Source organism: Eschrichtius robustus, chromosome 4 (genome assembly GCF_028021215.1).
Source record: "Eschrichtius robustus isolate mEscRob2 chromosome 4, mEscRob2.pri, whole genome shotgun sequence".
Taxonomy (NCBI): domain Eukaryota; kingdom Metazoa; phylum Chordata; class Mammalia; order Artiodactyla; family Eschrichtiidae; genus Eschrichtius; species Eschrichtius robustus.
In genome coordinates this window covers 125,513,399-125,536,355 of record NC_090827.1, presented here as the reverse complement: position 1 = coordinate 125,536,355, position 22,957 = coordinate 125,513,399, and the positions used below count along the sequence as shown (strand labels likewise).

The following is a 22,957-nucleotide window of genomic DNA, read 5'->3' as shown; positions in this document are numbered from 1 at the left end:
TATGATCTCCTAGGGCAGCTTTTGCTCACCCAGGAATAATTTGATTCTTTAGCCATTTAATTCCCATTTGAAAAGTTGATTTTTAATCACTGGAATAAAATCCATGTGCAGTTAACTTGCATCTTGATGTGGGCATACCTGTAGGCCTACACGGATCCGCTTGGTTAGTGCCCCCTCTGGGAAGACGGCCTGCACCTGGGGTACCACTGTGCTGCTCAGCACGCCTCCCTCTGGGCCAATCAGGTTGCTGTCCTGTTTGATGCGAGACACCACTGCAAAGTACTGTGGGAAGTCACGGGTGATGATGCGGCAGATCCGTTTCTTTTCTAGGTCTTCCGGGCTATCCAGCACTGAGACAAGAAATGACCCATCTTCATGTAGCAAGGATTTCCTTCTGAAAGCATTCTAGCAGACTCACTGGCATAGTTAATAGTGAACAGGTGTTGTAACAAAACACTTCCTTTTTTAAATAATAGGAAAATTTAAAAAGTAAGGCTATCCTAACAACACCAGAAAAACGACTGCAATCTTTGAAGACCTGTCAGCATTTAGCTGGCACATTTTCTCTCTTTGTGGAAACTAGGTCTTTCCAGGGCACTGTGAAAGAAAAGCATCTAGTTCTAAATGCGGTATTGCAGGGCTGCCTTTGTAAATGAGGGGGTTGGAGGGCAAACCTGGAATAAAAATGAACCTGTTCTATTCTCGGCTCAACATGATGGAGAGGAAATTTGTTATGGGCTCCTTTTCTTTGCAAATTTCAAAGTTAGCCCAAAAACCAGTTATTGTGGTTTTAAGAAGTAATACGGCCCTTTCAGTTCTCAGGGGAGCAGTGCAGGAATAAAATCTGTCTTGGAAGGGTAAGATTCGTGTTTGTGTGTTCATTCCAGTGGCATGGTTGTCTCTGAGATAATCACTGTGGATATTAAAAGAAAAATCAGTGACTATAAATTCAGGGTTTCAATATTCCCCTGAAACCATTAACTTACCAAACAGATCATCTAACATCAGGAGAATGGGATACTGGGCTCTTTATAAATTGTATTAGTGTAAATATGTAGGGCAATACAATAAATCTGACTGGTTTAAAATGCTGAAAATTTGAACTAAGTGGATCACTGAATTTTAAGGGATTATGGAAATTTATTCATTTTTAGAAATCATTTACGATTCTTATAGAGGCATGAACTGCAACCATGTTTTTCTTAACTATTGAATATAACTAGATAGCAAAAGTAAGAAGTCCCAGGATCTGATCATTCATGATTGAAGATCGATGCATTGGCAAATACTAGCTTATACTTATAAAAGAACAGGTTACCACACATAATGAACATAAAAACATACAAATCCGATTCTCTGTTTTAGAATGAGCCTTTTACATATGTAAAAAGTTATAAGAGTGGGTCCCCATCCAAGGACAAGATGGCAGTGTTAATGACAGGTAAATACTTCAGATGGAAATATCCTAAACTAAATGCAAGCAAAAGAAATTGTTTCAAGGAGTAGAAGCAGCTAAATACTGCACAGAACAAGCTTTATCAGTAAGAATCCTGATCTTTTCATCTTGCATGGAAGATGCTGACCTACACATCTAGAAGGCATAATTTCCTCTTCCATCCACCTCTTGGATAGGGTAAGCCTCGCCTCTCTTCTTATTCAATCTCAGCAGGGTGCAGAAAGAAATGTTAGAGCAGCTGCTGTCAGGCTACACTTTACTATTCATGAGCCATACCTGAAGCTACAGCCGGTGGTCCTGGAAGACTGATAAAACTTGACAAACAGCCACACAGCTGTGTGTCTACCTCTGTGCAAACTCTGGTAGGCTCTTGGCACTTAGGCAAAGAACTTGCCCTATTTGTGTAGTTACATAAAGTGCAACATATCTGCAGTTATCAGGACTGAGAGACCTCATCTCTGTGCAACCTCAGGAGGCCTAAGAATGAGCCACCTCCCTCTAGTCAAACTAAGATATTTCAACATGGGGCTAAATGGCCTAAACTGGAATTGGGATTTACAGAGATTAAAGCCCTAATGAAAAATAGGTTCCTTAACTATATGTGTAGGTTTGTATATGAAATTCAACCCTAACTCCCTGTTCAAATTATATATAAAGTGTGAGTGAACTTAATTTTCCTAACTCCTTAATAAAAAGTTAAAAATTATATTATCCTATAATGCAGTAGTTATGGTTATATGTAGGTTTTCCTACAGAAAAGCTTAACACTTTTTATCAGTGTCTTAAATATCTAAACGTTCAAGTTAGGCATTTTTTAAAATCATGGATTTATTATCCAGTATCAGTTCGTTTTGTTATGAAACAAAAATATCTATTCTATCTCACGTTTTAGAAAACTTTGCACTAAAGATAGAGATGGGCTGTATCTCTTTATTAAAATGAGATATTTACTATTAACGATTTTATTTTCCCAAATGTAACAAAAGTAAGACTAGACAAATATATTGTATACTCCAATGCATCACCATTGGAACATACCGGAATACTTGCTGTGGTAAAATAACAAAGGGACACATTAGTTACTAAACCAAACTTGGGTCTGCTTACCCTTGTGCAGTAGAGCCAATCTATTGACACCAGGTTGTGGTGAAGGAAATTGTGGCATTTATTGCAGGTGCCAAACAAGGAGTCTGGGCAGCTAATGCTCAAAAGACCCAGGCTCCTTGTTTGGTACCTGCAATAAACACCGCACTTTCCTTCACCACAACCCGGGATCAGTAGATTGGCTTTACTGTGCAAGGACGAGCAGACCCAAGCTGGATTAGGCAACACACACACACACACACGCCCGTAGGACATAAAGAAACGCATCATTATCATGCTTTCGCTTCAGAGTTCTTTTAAAACCTTTAATATGAAGTACCTTCATCCATGCCATTAAGGATTTCATTCAGTTCGTCTTCAGTGTATTCGCAGTAATGCTCTTTCCAGCTGTCCCCATTCTCACTGCGCAGGACAACTAGTTCCCTCTCTTTTCCTCGAAGGGCAGCAAAATGAGGGATCTCCACGATCACAGGCCTGACACAGTAAGGCAGAACATTCAGTGTGGACAGGAGCTAACCAATAGCGAGACAAGCACCTTGACTCTGTCTGTTGCAAAGTGACCTGGAATTCTTCTCTTTCTGGGGACAGGGACCTAGTGGGCCATCCTCTGAAGCCCTGAGGCTAGCAAATGGTCCCACGGTAGCTAGCACTTCACCTCAGGGGCACCAATCGTCAGGGCCATGCTGCTACCTTAAGCCAATGATGTTTCTCTGTGAGTGCATGTGGCATTCTGGAACTTCTCCTTTGATAAATGTAAGGATAACACATTTAACCAAAAGAAATGTACATGCATATCTATGAGGTGTGCCAATCTCTTAAAACGTTTTCTACAAGGTACAAAGTGACAAAATGGTTTAAGAGGGAAAATGGCTCATATGCTGCGTAATTTGATGTGTTGTAAATGAGGAGATGTCAGAAAAGTCAACTACTTGGTAACTAGAAAGACATGCACTCATGGGATTTTTTTCCTTATATTTTCTCCATTCAAGAAAACAATAGGCATGCGTACACAGTGTGGCCCTAATTGAGCACCTCAGCAGGCAGCCCAATTTGTGTCCAATGCCTATTATATTCAGGATCCAGAACATGCACTGCCCTACTGTTTTTAGGTCGCTCTCAAAATTTAGAGAGGCTTTTGATTTTTCAGTCCAGGTTGCTTTGATACAGACTCCAAATTTATCATAATCACATCATAACTAGCACATAGTACAACTAGGTAGATCTCATGCTTTAAACGAAAATGAAGGCCACAGCACTTTAAGGGAAAAGATAGAAAAACATCACTCGAAAATAAAAGTCACATACCACAAGGGTCAGAAATGGTCCACTAAAGATAGGTTATACAGAATTTAAATCATAGAGAGGGACATGTCATGGGCACAATGACAAAAAGAGAAATCATATTGCAGAAGAAAGAGAAGAATGGGGGCCAGCAGCCATCAATTTGTTTTAAGTCACTCCTACCCAAGGAATTTGGTTCCAGGAGGCCCCAGCTGAAGGATGCGGCTGACCAAACTTTCTCCCTCATTAAGTGGGGGAGGAGCCGTTGGCAGGTGAAGTTTACTGAGTACATCCAAAGCAGCAGTGAAGGAAAGAACATAAGTAAGCTTCAGGTGTTGTTTTCCACAGAACCCCAGCATCACCAGCTGATGAACAGGGTGAAGTTTGGTTTCACACTGCATTTGGTTCTGCCCCCTCCATTGGTCACAAAGAGCAAGAACAGAGACCCAGAGTGTACAATGGAGGCGCGTGGAAGGAGGGAGCGTGGGGGTCGGATCTGTCCCTACTTAGGTTCACCGCCAGGGCATGAGCCAAAAAAGAAAAAAATATGCTCCACTGGAAAGACAGAGCTGTTGGGGATATAGTAAAAACTCTGACTCCATAGCAAGGCCAGAAGTTTTCATGGATATTCCTCAACAGATGCGACGAGTATTAAAAAGCCTACAACTACCTGCACATGAGGGAGGGGAAAGGACCTGGTACATACAGAATGAAAGGAACCACTGGGGAATTACTCCAACCATAATGGCATCTTCTGATGCAACCCAGAACTTCACAGGCTCCTTCTAAATCTCTGGTCTGTCTGATAGGAGGACATGGGGGGGTGGTTTCCATAACTGGGAAATACAGACACACCCCTTTTCACGTGTGAACATAATTTGGAGCAACCTGTTAACAGTTTGCTCCAAATTACAAGGCTTTAGAACATTTCCTGAGTTGTAAAGCAAGAAATCCTCTCCCCAATATGACACTGTCAAAGCAAGAGTTCATGATTAATAGGATTTTCTCCCAGTTTTTGAGCACAAAGAGTTGATATGACGAGACTTAAATACAATTGATTTGTTTCAAAATATTTTGAAACTTGTCCCCCTCCAAAACTTCATCGTTTTGTCAGTTTTCAGCAGTAGCTACTCACTTCTTGGCATACTGAGATACCACTTAATATAATAGCAGCCATACAAACAAACAGAAGAAAGAAGAAATGTTTATTTCTGCTCAAAATTGCTAAAATGAGCATGGTGAAAGTTATTCTTGATTTGGTCCTCTTAATGAACACTATGCCTAAATAAAATGCCAGTATAATTATAAGACTCAAGGTAGCAATTTTGACAACAGAAAAGACAAATCACATAGACTAAATTTTTGGATGTTCTATAAAGAACACTGCTCTCCAAAGTTAAGATAATGATTCTGTTTTGTAACTATACAAGACTTTATGTTTGGAATAGACTAGTACAGTTGACCTTTGAACGACTAGGCAGGTCCACTTATGCCCTGATTTTTTTCAATAGTAAGTATTACAGAACCACACGGGCCGACTCTAAGGTGTATGCAAAGTTTCGACTGTGTGGAGGGTCAGCACCTCTAACCCCTGCATTGTTCAAGGGCCAACTGTATTTTTTTCTCTATGACTTCATCACTTAAATCTCAGATTAAAAAAATTCCTACTATCGACCAAAAAGATGATTATTCATATCGGGAGTCTAGCATGTACTATCACATTCAAAGAGAAAGAGTAAGAGTTAACCTGAATGTTTAACCCATTAATGCCTTAAAATAAGAGGCATTTAAGTGGAGTCAAGCATTGAGGCATTACTTCCAATTCTTAAAAAAATTTCATAGGGGCCAATCTTCTTTCAAAATGTTTTGACGTACCTTTTTCCATTCCATCCTAGTGATTTCATGTGGAGGACACAAGCTCATCGGTGACTAAGTGGGAGGTTTATCAGAAACCCTTACCCAAGGAACTGAGCACCCGAAGGTCCGACTTCAATCAGGCGACTGGCCAGGCCTTCTCCTTCCACCATTGGAGGCATTGTCGCCAGTCTATGGCGTTTGACCAGTCGGCAGGTGACTCGTGTTGGGGCAGTACATTTCCGAGGCGGAATGATGATGCGGAGCCCATTGTGTCTGCATCCTCGCATAGCACCACCTCGGGCGTCCACCATAAAACTAACCAGGAAACTAAAAATTAAAATAGAAAATTAGATGTGTTGAGAAATATCAATGGCAGATAAACAAGCTTTGTCAAGTTATTTTTTTTTCCATAATGCTCTGTTCTTAAAACATCTCTTTTTTATTTATATGCATGGTGGCCAAAAATTTGTCCTTAAAAGTTATTTTACTTTATACCGATGCCTTTATTTTAGTTTGGTTGTTGTTTTAATTTTTGTATTTTTTGATCTGTAACTAAAGAAGAGTTCTAATTTTTTTGATAATGGTAATATTAAATATAAATTGTAAATTAAAAATATATCCAATTGACTTAGAAAGTAGAATGAAATTACATAAAGAATATTGACGAGTTTCCTTTTGTTATAAATGCAAATACGTTTGCTTCCTTCTATGTGTGTCCTGAAAAATCCATATTTTGAAATAATATAAGGGTAGAGCAGAGAGGAAAGACTAAATTGCAGCTTTTCTAAGTAAACTCAACTTGACTTTTAAAAATTACATCTTGTCCAGATCATTTTAGTATAATTCTATGACCTAAAAAAATTCACAGGCCTTCTCCCAAGATCAAACCCATGTACATGCATCCTGCTCCAACATCGTCTTACCCAGGATGCAGGTTTTTAACTCATTACATTCTAAAAAAAAAGAGGAAAAGCAAAATAATCAAATGTTTTGGATAGAACCAATTTACTGGTTAAAATGCACTTTTTCACTTCTTACGTAGAAATCTCTCTGCTATACCATTCTAATTGAAGGGGTAGATAGGAAACAAAGATTATAAATACCCTCTATTCTGGGTTTTGAAGTGGGAAAACCTGGGTTCATGCTAATGGAGGATATCTGTGTATCATGATTTTCCCCAAATTATAATAAATTGAATATGGAAAGTCATAGGTAGTAATTTAGACATGTAAAGGCATCTCTATTATTTTTGCTCCTTTTTTGCCAAGCTAATTACTTGTAAATAGGGGAATAATGATCCAAGGTGACTTGGTTTGTTTATTTTAAGTGTACCAAGAGAAAGGGTTTGTCTTAGCTTTGAAGTTGTTTCCTTTGGGCTGTTTCTGCAGCTTAGTTTGAGTTCTTCTCACTATGTTAGTGTAACACTCATTAAAGACTTGGAGGCACGCACTTGGTCAAGGAGGAAAAATTAAACCAGGCAATCTGATGGTCATACACATATACACAAAGACACACACAGTGTGCACACCCTTACACAAATAACATTACTGTCTTTCCCAATTCTTACATTTGCAAGCTTTTTATACCAAAACAGAAAGAGGAAAGCACCATATAGGTGTATTATGGATCTACTGATAGCTTAACCAGCACAGAACTATACCAGATTCATCACATCTAGATATTGCATGAATGATAACATGTAAAACATTTCAAAGGTGTATCATCAAAGTAAGTTATGGGATAGAAACACAATACATTTATGTTATTTTTAGATAAGTGAAGGAAAAATACCTTAGCATCCTCTTCATAGCAGAACACAACCCATTAAGCATGCTATTAAACAGAACCCCTGTTGCTAGTAATACAAATGGATGTGAAGGAGCCCAGAGTGCCTGTCTGAAGCAGGTCGTGCAGGATGAGACCATGAGGAGAGGCGACACACTTCTTCCCATATGCAGGAGCCGGTCTAGACCTACCAATTCATACCCAGTCCTCTAAGTTTTTAGTATGGGACACAAACTGGGGAGTATAATCAACAGTTAAATCCTGAAGTGTGGATATTTCTGGTCTTTATCAAATCACAATGAGAAAATGTTGGCTGCTTTTCTTATTACTAGCATTTAAGTAGGAATTCTTTTTTTTTTTTTTTTTTTTGGATCCCAAGAAACCAGGAGTTCACTGTGGTTTAGAATTCAGAATGACTGTACATAATAATTAGGTTTAACTGACAACATTTTTTCTGAAATTTCTGAATTTTTGCTAAGTTTTATATATTATCACTAGCTTGAGTTCCCCCCTCTCTCTTACTTTTATTACTAGAGTCACCAGAATGAAAATTTAAAATATTTCAAAAATAGCTGTTTCTGGGCAAGTCACCCAGCACACACTCTTCATGTTTCCTCTGGTCTCAAACATAAAGGGGAACCCGGCTCAGACAAGAACAATCCTTGTTGCACACCCGCCGGCTCATGCATCCCCCTTTTTATTCCAAGAGGCTCCAGCTCAAACAAAAGTTACAAGGTTAAGCGCTATTCCGAGTTCCTGACACAGCTAACCCCTGCTTCGTCTTCAAAAAAATAGAGGTCTGTCATTCCTTTTTGAACATGGCTTCGAAGTGGAGGTCTTTGGCCATGAGCTCCTTTCTGACACCATCTAGTGCCCACTGGTGGTCCGTCAGCTCCAAAGCTTCCCACTCTGTCTTAAAAGCTTTGTTGGTGTCTGCGGGCATGGCCATGGCTGCTCCAGTCATCTGTTCCTGCATTATCCGTGATTGGTCAGCAGCATTATCTTGGCCCAAAATCACAGAGTAAATGCTCCAAAGCCCAAAGACACTGAGGAAATACCAGGATGCAGAACTCACCCAGGAGGCATCTAATGTGAGTAGTTCAATTTCTTGCTGTAGCATAGGCTTAAAACAGAGGGTCAGTGGAAACAGGACCCTGGTTATGACAAAGCCTGAAAATGTCATGTTGATCCATCCACCAATAAGAATCATAGGGAGGACATTTGTGACATTGCCTTTCATCATGTTGGTGAGCATAGTGGGATCAGTCATAGGAGAAGGAGGCACAACCTTCCTTTTAGTTTTTTGAAAAAAACTCATCCTCTGGGTTGTTGAAGTAATATTTTCGTGTCAGGAAAGACTGCTTGGGAATGTATTTTCCATTTTCGCTGAGGACTCTGCTTCAAATTAGGACTTGACTGTCAGAGACTTGTTCCTGGGTGAGCTTCTTGTCACTCTGCAGCAGGATGGACATGTGGTGGCAAATCATGCCCACGAAGAAGGTGATGATAACGATGGGCAGGACCACCCAGAGGCAGAGGTTGGAGTCGAGCAGCAGCTCCGGCCCTGCCATTTTCACAGAGAGCCGGCTCCTGGCCGGCTGTGGCCGGGTTGATCTTCACCAGGGCGCAGGTTGCGGGGCTCCTCATCAAGTTCGCCTCCGGGCCTTCTCACGACCCTCAGCCAGGTGAGCCTGGGAAAAAACCACAGCCTCGGCCCTTGCGCCCTGCCCACCACCGGGCCAGCAGGCCACCACTAAGTAGGAATTCTTAAAAAATTATTTTCGGGGGAGTCAGAGAAGATGGCGGAAGAGTAAGATGCAGAGATCACCTTCCTCCCCACAGATACATCAGAAATACATCTACACGTGGAACTGCTCCTATAAAACACTCACTGAACGCTGGCAGAAGACCTCAGACCTCCCAAAAGGCAAGAAACTCCCCACATACCTGGGTAGTGCAAAAGAAAAAAGAAAAAACAGAGACAAAAGAATAGGGACGGGACCGGCACCAGTGGGAGGGCGCTGTGAAGGAGGAAAGGTTTCCACACACTAGGAAGCCCCTTCACGGGAGGAGACGGCGGGTGGCAGAGGGGGGAGCTTCAGAGCCACGGAGGAAAGCGCAGCAACAGGGGTGCGGAGGGCAAAGCGGAGAGATACCCACACAGAGGATCGGTGCCGACCAGCACTCACCAGCCCCAGAGGCTTGTCTGCTCACCCGCCGGGGCGGGCGGGGGCTGGGAGCTGAGGCTCGGGCTTCTGTCGGATCCCAGGGAGAGGACTGGGGTTGGCTGCGTAAACACAGCCTGAAGGGGCTAGTGCGCCACGGCTAGCCAGGAGGGAGTCCGGGAAAAAGTCTGTACCTGCCAAAGAGGCAAGAGACTTTTTCTTCCCTCTTTGTTTCCTGGTGCGTGAGGAGAGGGGATTAAGAGCGCCGCTTAAAGGAGCTCCAGAGATGGGCGCAAGCCGCGGCTATCAGCGCGGAACCCAGAGATGGGCATGGGAGGCTAAGGCTGCTGCTGCCGCCAACAAGAAGCCTGTGTGCAAGCACAGGTCACTATCCACACCTCCCCTCCCGGGAGCCGGTGCAGCCCGCCACTGCCAGGGTCCCGTGATCCAGGGACAACTTCCCCGGGAGAACGCGCGGCACGCCTCAGGCTGCTGCAACGTCACGCCGGCCTCTGCTGCTGCAGGCTTGCCCCACATCCGTACCCCTCCCTCCTCCCGGCCTGAGTGAGCCAGAGCCCCCGAATCAGCTGCTCCTTTAACCCCGTCCTGTTTGAGCGAAGAACAGATGCCCTCAGGCGACCTACACGCAGAGGTGGGGCCAAATCCAAAGCTGAACCTCGGGAGCTGTGTGAACAGAGAAAGGGAAATCTCTCCCAGCAGCCTCAGGAGCAGCGGATTAAATCTCCACAATCAACTTGATGTACCCTGCATCTGTGGAATACCTGAATAGACAACGAATCATCCCAAACTGAGGAGGTGGACTTTGGGAGCAAGATATATTATTTTTTCCCTTTTCCTCTTTTTGTGAGTGTGTATGTGTATGCTTCTGTGGGAGATTTTGTCTGTATAGCTTTGCTTTCACCATTTGTCCTAGGGTTATGTCCGCCCATTTTGGTTTTTGTTTTTTTTTTTTACTTTTTAAAAAAAATTTTTCTTAATAATTATTTTTTATTTTAATAACTTTATTCTATTTTATCTTTATTTTATTTTATTTTATCCTCTTTCTTTCTTTCCTTCTATATTTTCTCCCTTTTATTCTGAGCCATGTGGATGAAAGACTCTTGGTGCTCCAGCCAGGAGTCAGTGCTGTGCCCCTGAGGTGGGAGAGCCAACTCTTCAGGACACTGGTCCAAAAGAGACCTTCCAGCTCCACGTAATATCAAATGGCGAAAATCTCCCAGAGATCTCCATCTTAACACCAAGACCCAGCTTCACTCAATGACCAGTAAACTACAGTGCCGGACACCCTATGCCAAACTACTAGCAAGACAGGAACACAACCCCACCCATTAGCAGAGAGGCTGCCTAAAATCATAATAAGGCCACAGACACCCCAAAACACACCACCAGACGTGGACCTGCTCACCAGAAAGAAAAGATCCAGCCTCATCCACAAGAACACAGGCACTAGTCCCCTCCAATAGGAAGCCTACACAACCCACTGAAGCAACCTTAGCCACTGGGGACAGACACCAAAAACAACGGGAACTATGAACCGGCAGCCTGCGAAAAGGAGACCCCAAACACAGTAAGATAAGCAAAATGAGAAGACAGAAAAACACACAGCAGATGAAGGAGCAAGGTAAAAACCCACCAGACCTAACAAATGAAGAGGAAATAGGCAGTCTACCTGAAAAAGAATTCAGAATAATGATAGTAAAGATGATCCAAAATCTTGGAAATAGAATAGAGAAAATGCAAGAAACATTTAAAAAGGACCTAGAAGAACTAAAGAGCAAACAAGCAACGATGAACAAAACAATAAATGAAATTAAAAATACTCTAGAAGGGATCAATAGCAGAATAACTGAGGCAGAAGAACGGATAAGTGACCTGGAAGATAAAATAGTGGAAATAACTACCGCAGAGCAGAATAAAGAAAAAAGAATGAAAAGAACAGAGGACAGCCTCAGAGACCTCTGGGACAATATTAAACGCACCAACATTCGAATTATAGGGGTCCCAGAAAAAGAAGAGAAAAAGAAAGGGACTGAGAAAATATTGGAAGAGATTATAGTTGAAAACTTCCCTAATATGGGAAAGGAAATAGTTAATCAAGTCCAGGAAGCACAGAGAGTCCCATACACGATAAATCCAAGGAGAAACACGCCAAGACACATATTAATCAAACTATCAAAAATTAAATACAAAGAAAACATATTAAAAGCAGCAAGGGAAAAACAACAAATAACACACAAGGGAATCCCCATTAGGTTAACAGCTGATCTTTCAGCAGAAACTCTGCAAGCCAGAAGGGAGTGGCAGGACGTATTTAAAGTGATGAAGGAGAAAAAAACCTACAACCAAGATTACTCTACCCAGCAAGGATCTCATTCAGATTTGATGGAGAAATTAAAACCTTTACAGACAAGCAAAAGCTGAGAGAGTTCAGCACCACCAAACCAGCTTTACAACAAATGCTAAAGAAAGTTCTCTAGGCAAGAAACACAAGAGAAGGAAAACACCTACAATAACAAACCCAAAACAATTAAGAAAATGGGAATAGGAAGATACATATCAATAATTACCTGAAATGTAAATGGATTAAATGCTCCCACCAAAAGACACAGACTGGCTGAACGGATACAAAAACAAGACCCGTATATATGCTGTTTACAAAAGACCCACTTCAGACCTAGGGACACATACAGACTGAAAGGGAGGGGATGGGAAAAGACATTCCATGCAAATGGAAATCAAAAGAAAGCTGGAGTAGCAATTCTCATATCAGACAAAATAAACTTTAAAACAAAGACTATTACAAGAGACAAAGAAGGACACTACATAAAGATCAAGGGATCGATCCAAGAAGAAGATATAACAATTGTAAATATTTATGCACCCAACATAGGAGCACCTCAATACATAAGGCAAATACTAACAGCCATAAAAGGGGAAATCGACAGCAACACAATCATAGTAGGGGACTTTAACACCCCACTTTCACCGATGGACAGATCATCCAAAATGAAAATAAATAAGGAAGCAAAAGCTTTAAATGATACATTAAACAAGATGGACTTAATTGATATTTATAGGACATTCCATCCAAAAACAACAGAATACACATTTTTCTCAAGTGCTCATGGAACATTCTTCAGGATAGATCATATCTTGGGTCACAAATCAAGCCTTGGTAAATTTAAGAAAATTGAAATCGTATCAAGTATCTTTTCTGACCACAACGCTATGAGACTAGATATCAATTACAGGAAAAGATCTGTAAAAAATATAAACACATGGAGGCTAAACAATACACAACTTAATAACCAAGTGATCACTGAAGAAATCAAAGAGGAAATCAAAAAATACCTAGAAACAAATGACAATGGAGACACGATGACCCAAAACCTATGGGATGCAGCAAAAGCAGTTCTAAGAGGGAAGTTTATAGCAATACAATCCTACCTTAAGAAACAGGAAACATCTCAAATAAACAACCTAACCTTGCACCTGAAGCAATTAGAGAAAGAAGAACAAAAAAACCCCAAAGTTAGCAGAAGGAAAGAAATCATAAAGATCAGATCAGAAATAAATGAAAAAGAAATGAAGGAAACGATAGCAAAGATCAATAAAACTAAAAGCTGGTTCTTTGAGAAGATAAACAAAATTGATAAACCATTAGCCAGACTCATCAAGAAAAAAAGGGAGAAGACTCAAGTCAATAGAATTAGAAATGAAAAAGGAGAAGTAAAAACTGACACTGCAGAAATACAAAGGATCATGAGAGATTACTACAAGCAACTCTATGCCAATAAAATGGACAACCTGGAAGAAATGGACAAATTCTTAGAAATGCACAACCTGCCAAGACTGAACCAGGAAGAAATAGAAAATATGAACAGACCAATCACAAGCACTGAAATTGAAACTGTGATTAAAAACCTTCCAACAAACAAAAGCCCAGGACCAGATGGCTTCATAGGCGAATTCTATCAAACATTTAGAGAAGAGCTAACACACATCCTTCTCAAACTCTTCCAAAATATAGCAGAGGGAGGAACACTCCCAAACTCATTCTACGAGGCCACCATCACCGTGATACCAGACAAAGATGTCACAAAGAAATAAAACTACAGGCCAATATCACTGATGAACATAGATGCAAAAATCCTCAAAACATACTAGCAAACAGAATCCAACAGCACATTGAAAGGATCATACACTATGATCAAGTGGGGTTTATTCCAGGAATGCAAGGATTCTTCAATATACGCAAATCAATCAATGTGATACACCATATTAAAAAATTGAAGGAGAAAAACCATTGATCATCTCAATAGATGCAGAGAAAGCTTTCGACAAAATTCAACACCCATTTATGATAAAAACCCTGCAGAAAGTAGGCACAGAGGGAACTTTCCTCAACACAATGAAGGCCATATATGACAAACCCACAGCCAACATCGTCCTCAATGGTGAAAAACTGAAACCATTTCCGCTCAGATCAGGAACAAGACAAGGTTGCCCACTCTCACCACTATTATTCAACATAGTTTTGGAAGTTTTAGCCATAGCAATCAGAGAAGAAAAAGAAATAAAAGGAATCCAAATCGGAAAAGAAGAAGTAAAGCTGTCACTGTTTGCAGATGACATGATACTATACACAGAGCATCCTAAAGATGCTACCAGAAAACTACTAGAGCTAATCAATGAATTTGGTAAAGTAGCAGGATACAAAGTTAATGAACAGAAATCTCTGGCATTGCTATACACTAATGATGAAAAACCTGAAAGTGAAATTAAGAAAACACTCCCATTTACCATTGCAACAAAAAGAATAAAATATCTAGGAATAAACCTACCTAAGGAGACAAAAGACCTGTGTGCAGAAAATTATAAGACACTAATGAAAGAAATTAAAGATGATACAAATAGATGGAGAGATATACCATGTTCTTGGATTGGAAGAATCAACATTGTGAAAATGACTCTACTACCCAAAGCAATCTACAGATTCAATGCAATCCCTATCAAACTACCACTGGCATTTTTCACAGAACTAGAACAAAAAATTTCACAATTTGTATGGAGACACAAAAGACCCCGAATAGCCAAAGCAATCTTGAGAATGAAAAATGGAGCTGGAGGAATCAGGCTCCCTGACTTCAGACTATATTACAAAGCTACAGTAATCAAGACAGTTTGGTACTGGCCCAAAAACAGAAATATAGATCAATGGAACAGGATAGAAAGCCCAGAGATAAACCCACACACATATGGTCACCTTATCTTTGATAAAGGAGGCAAGAATATACAGTGGAGAAAAGACAGCCTCTTCAATAAGTGGTGCTGGGAAAACTGGACAGGTACATGTAAAACTATGAAAGTAGAGCACTCCCTAACACCATACACAAAAATAAACTCAAAATGGATTAAAGACCTAAATGTAAGGCCAGAAACTATAAAACTCTTAGAGGAAAACATAGGCAGAACACTCTATGACATTAATCACAGCAAGATCCTTTTTGACCCAGCTCCTAGAGAAATGGAAATAAAAACACAAATAAACAAATGGGACCTAATGAAACTTAAAAGCTTTTGCACAGCAAAGGAAACCATAAACAAGACCAAAAGACAACCCTCAGAATGGGAGAAAATATTCGTAAATGAAGCAACTGATAAAGGATTAATCTCCAAAATTCACAAGCAGCTCATGCAGCTCAATAACAAAAAAACAAACAACACAATCCAAAAATGGACAGAAGACCTAAATAGACATTTCTCCAAAGAAGATATACAGATTGCCAACAAACACATGAAAGAATGCTCAACATCATTAATCATTAGAGAAATGCAAATCAAAACTACAATGAGATATCATCTCACACCAGTCAGAATGGCCATCATCAAAAAATCTAGAAACAATAAATGCTGGAGAGGGTGTGGAGAAAAGGGAACACTTTTGCACTGTTGGTGGGAATGTAAATTGATACAGCCACTATGGAGAACAGTATGGAGGTTCCTTAAAAAACTAAAAATAGAACTACCATACGACCCAGCAATCCCACTACTGGGCATATATCCTGAGAAAACCATAATTCATAAAGTGTCATGTACCAAAATGTTCATTGCAGCTCTATTTACAATAGCCAGGACGTGGAAGCAACCTACGTGTCCATAAACAGATGAATGGATAAAGAAGATGTCGCACATATATACAATGGAATATTACTCCGGCATAAAAAGAAACGAAATCGAGATATTTGTAGTGAGGTGGATGGACCTAGAGTCTATCATACAGAGTGAAGTAAGTCAGAAAGAGAAAAACAAATACCATATTCTAACACATATATGTGGAATCTAAGAAGAAAAAAAAAAAGGTCATGAAGAACCTAGGGGCAAGACGGGAATAAAGCCACAGACCTACTAAAGAATGGACTTGAGGATATGGGGAGGGGGAAGGGTAAGCTGTCACAAAGTGAGAGAGTGGCATGGACATGTATACACTACCAAACGTAAAATAGATAGCTAGTGGGAAGCAGCTGCATAGCACAGGGAGATCAGCTTGGTGCTTTGTGACCACCTAGAGGGGTGGGATAGGGAGGGTGGGAGGGAGGGAGACGCAAGAGGGAAGAGATATGGGAACATATGCATATGTATAACTGATTCACTTTGTTATAAAGCAGAAACTAACACACCATTGTAAAGCAATTATACTCCAATAAAGATGTTAAAAAAATTTATTTTCTATTTGCTTTTTAAAATGCACTATTGCTCAAAAGAATGAGAGAACTGGTAACGCTTCTAGATGACTATAAAGGTTTCTTTTCCATTTTACTATTTTCTTTTGACTATGATATTTATGTTGATTTTTATAAAAACTAGAAAAAAGTGACTTAAGTTTCAACCAGTGCTGTTCCAAACTCATTGCTACGTTTCTGACTTTCTCTACTTTCTCTGATTTTGTTTCATCTTTTGAATATTAGCAGCACTGGTGAAGAACAGGGACTCAAACTAGTAAGGAACTGTAATACATCTGCTTAATATTATCAATCTTCAATACTATTTGTAACATTTGAAGCCATTTAGGGAATTTCCTATTTCATGTTACATGCTGTTATATTTCCACTATGTTTATTCCAGTGACGGCTTATGGCCTATATAACATCTCCATTTAGAATATCTTCTAGAGGTGCATTCTCTAAGGCAGGGGTCCCCAGCCCCCGGGCCATGAACCGGTATCTGTCCATGGCTTGTTAGGAACAAGGCTGCACAGCAGGAGGTGAGCGGCGGGCAAATGAGTGAAGCTTCATCTGTATTTACAGCCGCTCCCCATCGCTTGCATTACTGCCTGAGCTCCGCCTCCTGTCAGCATTATGGTGAGTTGTGTAATTATTCCATTATATATTACAATGTAATAATAATAGAAATAAAGGGCACAGTAAATGTAATGCACTTGAATCATCCCAAAACCATCCCCCTGACCACTGTCTGTGGAAAAACTGTCTTCCATGAAACTGGTCCCTGGTGCCAAAAACGTTAGAGACCGCTGCTCTAAGGAATGAATTGAAGTAGCTATGTTCTTGGCTGTAACAATGTTAAAGTAACTATATGTTTGATTACTTTCTCTGATTTTGTGTCATTGACTGATCCTTTTAAAATTCTCTTTTGTTCTCATTTACTCCATAATTTCCACACCCCTTTTCATGCAACAATTTGTTACCCTCCTAGTAAATGCCAGGTGCCCTGCTAGGAACTGAGTGAGAATACAGAAAGTAAAGACGTAGTTGCTGCTGCCAAGATGCTCACAGTCTAAGCCCCAAATGTCACATGATGGTTTCACTTACTCAGAATCACTTACTTTCCTGGTCAATGAGAAATGAATTAAACCATATATAGGAGCCATATTAGTGCCACAATGGCAATGACCTTGTTCTCCATATTTCTTCCTGTGTCCCCCCAGTGCCTAGCACAATGTAAATAGAGCACATAGTAGGTAGTTAATAAATAATTGTTGAATAGTGAATGAATGGAAGAGTGAAAGTGGTACGTTTTGAGAAGATAGTAAAAATGAACAAAAATGTTTACAAATTTAGCAAGAAAACACCCTAAGCCAATCAGATTCAAATAATGTAACTGTGGAATAAACAACTAATTAAAAAGCTGACTATGTAGAATTGTATACTAAAAGAAGTCTTTTCTTCAAATAAGAGGGAATAAGAGAAATAATGATTCAAGTTTATATCTAGTGCTGATGAAAAATCTTTTAGATAAAAGTCAACATGCTAATCATTAATCCCAATAGTTTGTAATATAAAATTGAGTTAGCATTTGAGCATTTTCATTTAAAAAGATCAGAATCAAAAGGTGTCACTATTTGGATAGGTAGTAGAATTAGTGGACAGTTATTTTGTGATGTATAAAACAATTTCAAGGGATGTCCCTGGTGGCACAGTGGTTAAGAATCTGCCTGTCAATGCAGGGGACACGGGTTCGAGCCCTGATCTGGGAAGATCCCACATGCCGTGAAGCAACTAAGCCCGTGCGCCACAACTACTGAGCCTGCGCTCCAGAGCCCGCGTGCCACAATTACTGAACCCCGCGTGCCTAGAGCCCATGCTCCTCAACAAGAGAAGCCACTGCAATGAGAAGCCCATGCACCACTATGAAGAGTAGCCCCCGCTCGCCACAACTAGAGAAAGCCCTCGCGCAGCAACCAAGACCCAAAGCAGTCAAAAATAAATAAATGAAATAAAGTTATTAAAAAAAAACAATTTCAAAAAAGCAAAAAGCAGATTATAAGAGACCATTTACTTTTTTTGGTACCATAGGAAAAAGTGAAAGGTTGGAAAGGAGGGAATCATGAGATGAATCAGTTCACATGCTAGGTTTGATTAAGTAAATATGATTTTCTCATATTTTCAGATTAAAAATGGGACAAGATAATGCCTATAAACAGTTGGAGATGAAAGGAGTTGAAGTAAAAACATGTAATTAAGTATGCACAGAGGTATCATATATGGATTAAAGCTCAGCTCCACCGTTTGTGAGCACTGACTAAAGCCTCATCTGTCAATGAAGGATAATCATACCACCACTTAAGGGCAGGGTGAGGATGAAATCATGTGCGGGTAAAGCACATAGAATTCAATAAATGCTTGTTCCCATCATTTTCCTTTCCTGGCACCCATAGGATTTTATATATTTTGACTGTCTTAAAAATTATAGTATAATATAATACCTAAAAAATAAACAGAGAAACTACCGTTTATTAAATACCTGCAATGAACCCGGAACTTTGCTAAAGCAGTTTAATATGGAGTTTTCATTGGTTTATGAACTGTACTATTCAAAGAAGATATAAAAATACTATTATCACAGAGCACAAGATAATGCAGCAAGTACCATGCTCTTTCCTGGATCCAACTCTGATCTATCAAGAGATCAATCCCTGTCTTGAATTATTGCTGTAACCTCGGGCAAGTCACTTAACATCTTTAGGTTTCAGTTTTCTCACCCATAACATGAGAGACATTAAATTCTTAAACTCTAAGGTGGCCTTCTGGTGTTAAAATTCTAACTAGGGTAGGCAACCTATTGGAATATTCCATTTCAGATGTTCTGGAAGCATTCCTATTTGGAAAATAAACTGCTACTCCTGCATGAAATATACACTATTTTTGCTGTATGGTTAAAACAGTCAAGGAGCAGTTTTGCAGAAAATGTATACACATACTGCACTAAACATTGACTTCAGACTGTACAGACAAAAAACATCACGTAACATACTCGGCTTTTGTATATCTTACTCTCCAAATGAAATTCAACAATCATGCAAAGTAGAAACTCTTATTGAAGTTTTCTAAATTGTGAGATACGATGTTATCACAATTTAAAAGGAATAAAAGCAAAAGCAATCCACCATTATTATGCAGATGACTTGCCTAGGAATATGTAGTTGATTAGCTACACAGGTACATGCTTCAGAGGAGGCAGCAGAAAACAATGATTCTGCACTTTTGAGGACTATATCCTCCACCCCAAAAGTTATGAATCCTTAGGTTTACTTTTAATTCATCCAGGACCATGGGGTGGGGACGGGGAGGAGACTGCAGCATTCAGTTAGTTATTGATTGAAAATAGGGAAAAAAGTGTCATCAGGGTGCTTCAGTGATCCACATATACATAGCAAGAGGGCCTTAAATTAAATCTGATTTCTGGGGTACTATGAGAAAACCATATCATGAGCTCTTTCTCCTCTATAATTTCCTTAATTCCTTCCCAATCTTTGAAATTCCATGAACTGAAAAACTGATGAAAAACGGCTTTGAAAAAAGTGTCTCAAACTTGTTAAAATCACCAAAAAAGTATTTATCACTCACTATGTTCATGTATGGAAACATAATATTTACTGTGTATTTCAGAAAAAAGTAAAAGAATGGATCTAAATTTTTCAAAGTTGAAAACTGTTTTATTTGTAGACAATCTTTAGTATCATGATGGGTGACTGTAAAATAAAATACAATAATCAGCAGTTCGATAAGAACCTTTAAAAATAACTTTATTAAAATAAAATAGAATAATGGATTTTTTAGAACACTGGAATCATTCTATAGCACAATTTGTAAAATATCAAAAGGCTGCATTTAAAGTAGTACTAGCAAGCAAATGCACTATTAATAAACTTTCAGCCCTTGGTTCACCTAGAATATAGTTTAAAAAAAAACTCTGCTAAGTGACACTTAAAATCATAACCTTTACTATAACTTGAAAATAGCTCAACCAATTTGCATAATTGCTGGAATAGCATTTTCCAGCTCTATGTAGCACTTGTTCTCACAAAAGAAGCTGAGATATGGAGACCCATGACCAAGACAGGCTCTCACTTTAGGTCTACATTCATTTTGGTACAACCCCACCTAATTTCCAACAAAATAAGAAATACCCACTTTCTCTTTACCATATGGCCATGATTTGGAGAAAACACATTATTCTCCCTCGCACTCTCTCTCTCTCTCTCTCTCTCTCTCTGGCTAGGTATGGTCACACTAAAGCATCCTGAGGCAGGGTATATGCAGAAGGAAATGACAAAAGGAGGAGAGGAAGAGGCAACATGTTCAGAGAAAGAATTATGCAGAAGTTCACCTGCTGTTGTCACGATCAAGACATGGAGAGGTGCGGCTGCAACAGAATAGATACTTTAGCACAGAGAAGGAATGGATAACGTGAAATATAAAGAAGGAAATCAGAAGTGACTTTCAACTGAGATATATTATTTATATACCAATACCATATTCATTGAAAAAAAGATGGAAATACAAATGAGATACAGCTCTATGCAAATGCTGAGAGAAGAGCCAGGTACTGGAGCTCTGTAGCAACTCCCAGGTTAGGGAACTGGGATATTATAAAATCCATGGACATGGATTTGTAGGCTTATTCAATTCTGGCTTACGTGGGCACTTAAAATCTAAATGTCCAAGAAGCTACAAAGCATCGAAGGGCATTATAATGAGAGTTACAAAGTTTTCGATTTGATGGACATAGTTTTGCCTCCAAAGCTTTTCTTTCATACTTTCAAAATAATGGTAATGACCTTTTGGGCTCCTACAGAAGAAATGCAAACAGAAAAGGCACAATTTTAAAAATAGCTCCAATGACACACAATAGCGTAAACTATAAGGCAGAGCAGGTAACATTAATTACCTACTAGTAAGTAACAAAAACTATGCAAACAAAATCTTAGTGCTTTTTTCAAGACTTTCACTCCCTGTTTCGGGGATTGCTGTCTTCCTCGCTGGTCATATTGTTGAATCCCACTTTACAGTCCTGCCTTTCAGTCCTCTTCTACCTGAGTCTGCTCTTCCTCAAAACACTCCATACGTTTTTCACAGAGTCCACTTGGGTTTTCAACACCTGATGATATACAAATCCTTTGGACCAGAAACCCAGCCTTACAAAACAGTTGTTTTGTTACTTATAAAATAATTTTCTTCATCCAGAAGAATTTACCTTCATGTACCTTTAAAAAAAAGAGTGTTTGAAATACACTAACAGCTAAATTAACTACTATATGTACTTAGATAAATATTAACGTTGTCAAATGAGAAACAGCTTTAACTTCCTTGAGTTTCAAATATCACCTTCCACTATTTGAGCTAACATCTTTACTTTTTTTTTTTAAATAGACTATATTTTTTAGAGTAGTTTTAGGTTCACAGCAGAACCATCTTCAACATGTTTTTATGAAAAAGAAGTCCTTTAAAAGATTACTTTCTTATTGACTTCTAGTTATCATATCTTGTAGTATAACATCATGAATTGACATTTATTTGTTGGCACTTGGCTGTTATTAAAAAAGTTAAAAATAAAGACTTTTGAAATAATAATATTTCAAATGAGTCACAAAACTAGCTCTCACTAGGAACTTGTGCCTTACATCTGTTGATTCATTATGCACTTATGAAATAGGGAAGAACTGTAAAATTCAAATTCTTGTCCAACCTTGTGTTGGATGTGATTATGACTGGGATACTAGAAATAATAATTGTTGGTTAGACTGTGAATCAGTAAGGCAACTTCTTCAAAAGCAACAACAAAAATATTACTGTCAGCCTTTCTTCTGCTAGCTATTGGCTGTATCTATTGGTCAGAACAGATTTTTTAATCACTGATACCTATTCTCCTATAGTGACAGACATTAGTCATTGGAAACAGTAGAAGTAAAAGAAAATCACTAATAGTGCTTATTGGTAGAAGCTGTGTCTTCCATTAATCTAAAATCCCTTTATCTAATCTAATAGAACATTATACATCAAATTAGTGGCATATGCATATAAAAGCTAACTTTATTATCCCTTCTATCAAAATTTTTTTTTTTCTTACATTTTGGGCAGATTTTGAAGTGGCTTAGGAATTCACCCAGTTAATTAAAGAGAAACTCAGTTCCTTGAAAACTATATAAAAACTATTACACAGGAATCTGGTGTATAATGAATAAAATTACATGTCATTGTTACATGATAGATTATGAATGTTATTCATATACATTCATATCATGGTAGCTTTCAAATACCATCACCCTCAGAATCATTGAGTTTTCAGTGGTAACTAACCATCCTCTTAGAGTCATCTTTTGCACTGTGTTCATTCAAATACTATAGTAGAGACACAACTTTATGATAGATTACCTGATTAAAAATAATAAGTCAAACACTGCCATTATGAACTGTACCACATTGGCTATTGTCATTTAGAGGATTCAGAATACATTTTGTTTCACTGATTTGGGATTTGCTAAAGATGT

The 22,957-nt window shown here is 39.1% G+C and overlaps 1 protein-coding gene and 1 pseudogene across 9 annotated transcripts in view; both read right to left on the bottom strand.

Moving 5' to 3' along the window:
• ANK2 (ankyrin 2) overlaps positions 1 to 22,957 on the bottom strand; it is a 347,463-nt gene that overhangs the window by 43,750 nt on the left and 280,756 nt on the right. For 8 of the 9 annotated variants that reach the window (XM_068543335.1, XM_068543343.1, XM_068543334.1 and 5 more), the window contains 3 exons: positions 5,801 to 6,025; positions 2,880 to 3,034; positions 139 to 350 (listed from right to left, as the gene is read on the bottom strand). In XM_068543335.1, coding sequence (XP_068399436.1) covers positions 139 to 350; positions 2,880 to 3,034; positions 5,801 to 6,025 — 592 coding nt within the window. Of the gene's footprint in view, positions 1 to 138; positions 351 to 2,879; positions 3,035 to 5,800; positions 6,026 to 20,796; positions 20,833 to 22,957 lie in introns of all 9 variants that reach the window. The other variant, XM_068543341.1, reaches the window with a different exon arrangement.
• On the bottom strand, positions 8,063 to 9,054 carry LOC137764310 (ER membrane protein complex subunit 3 pseudogene; annotated as a pseudogene).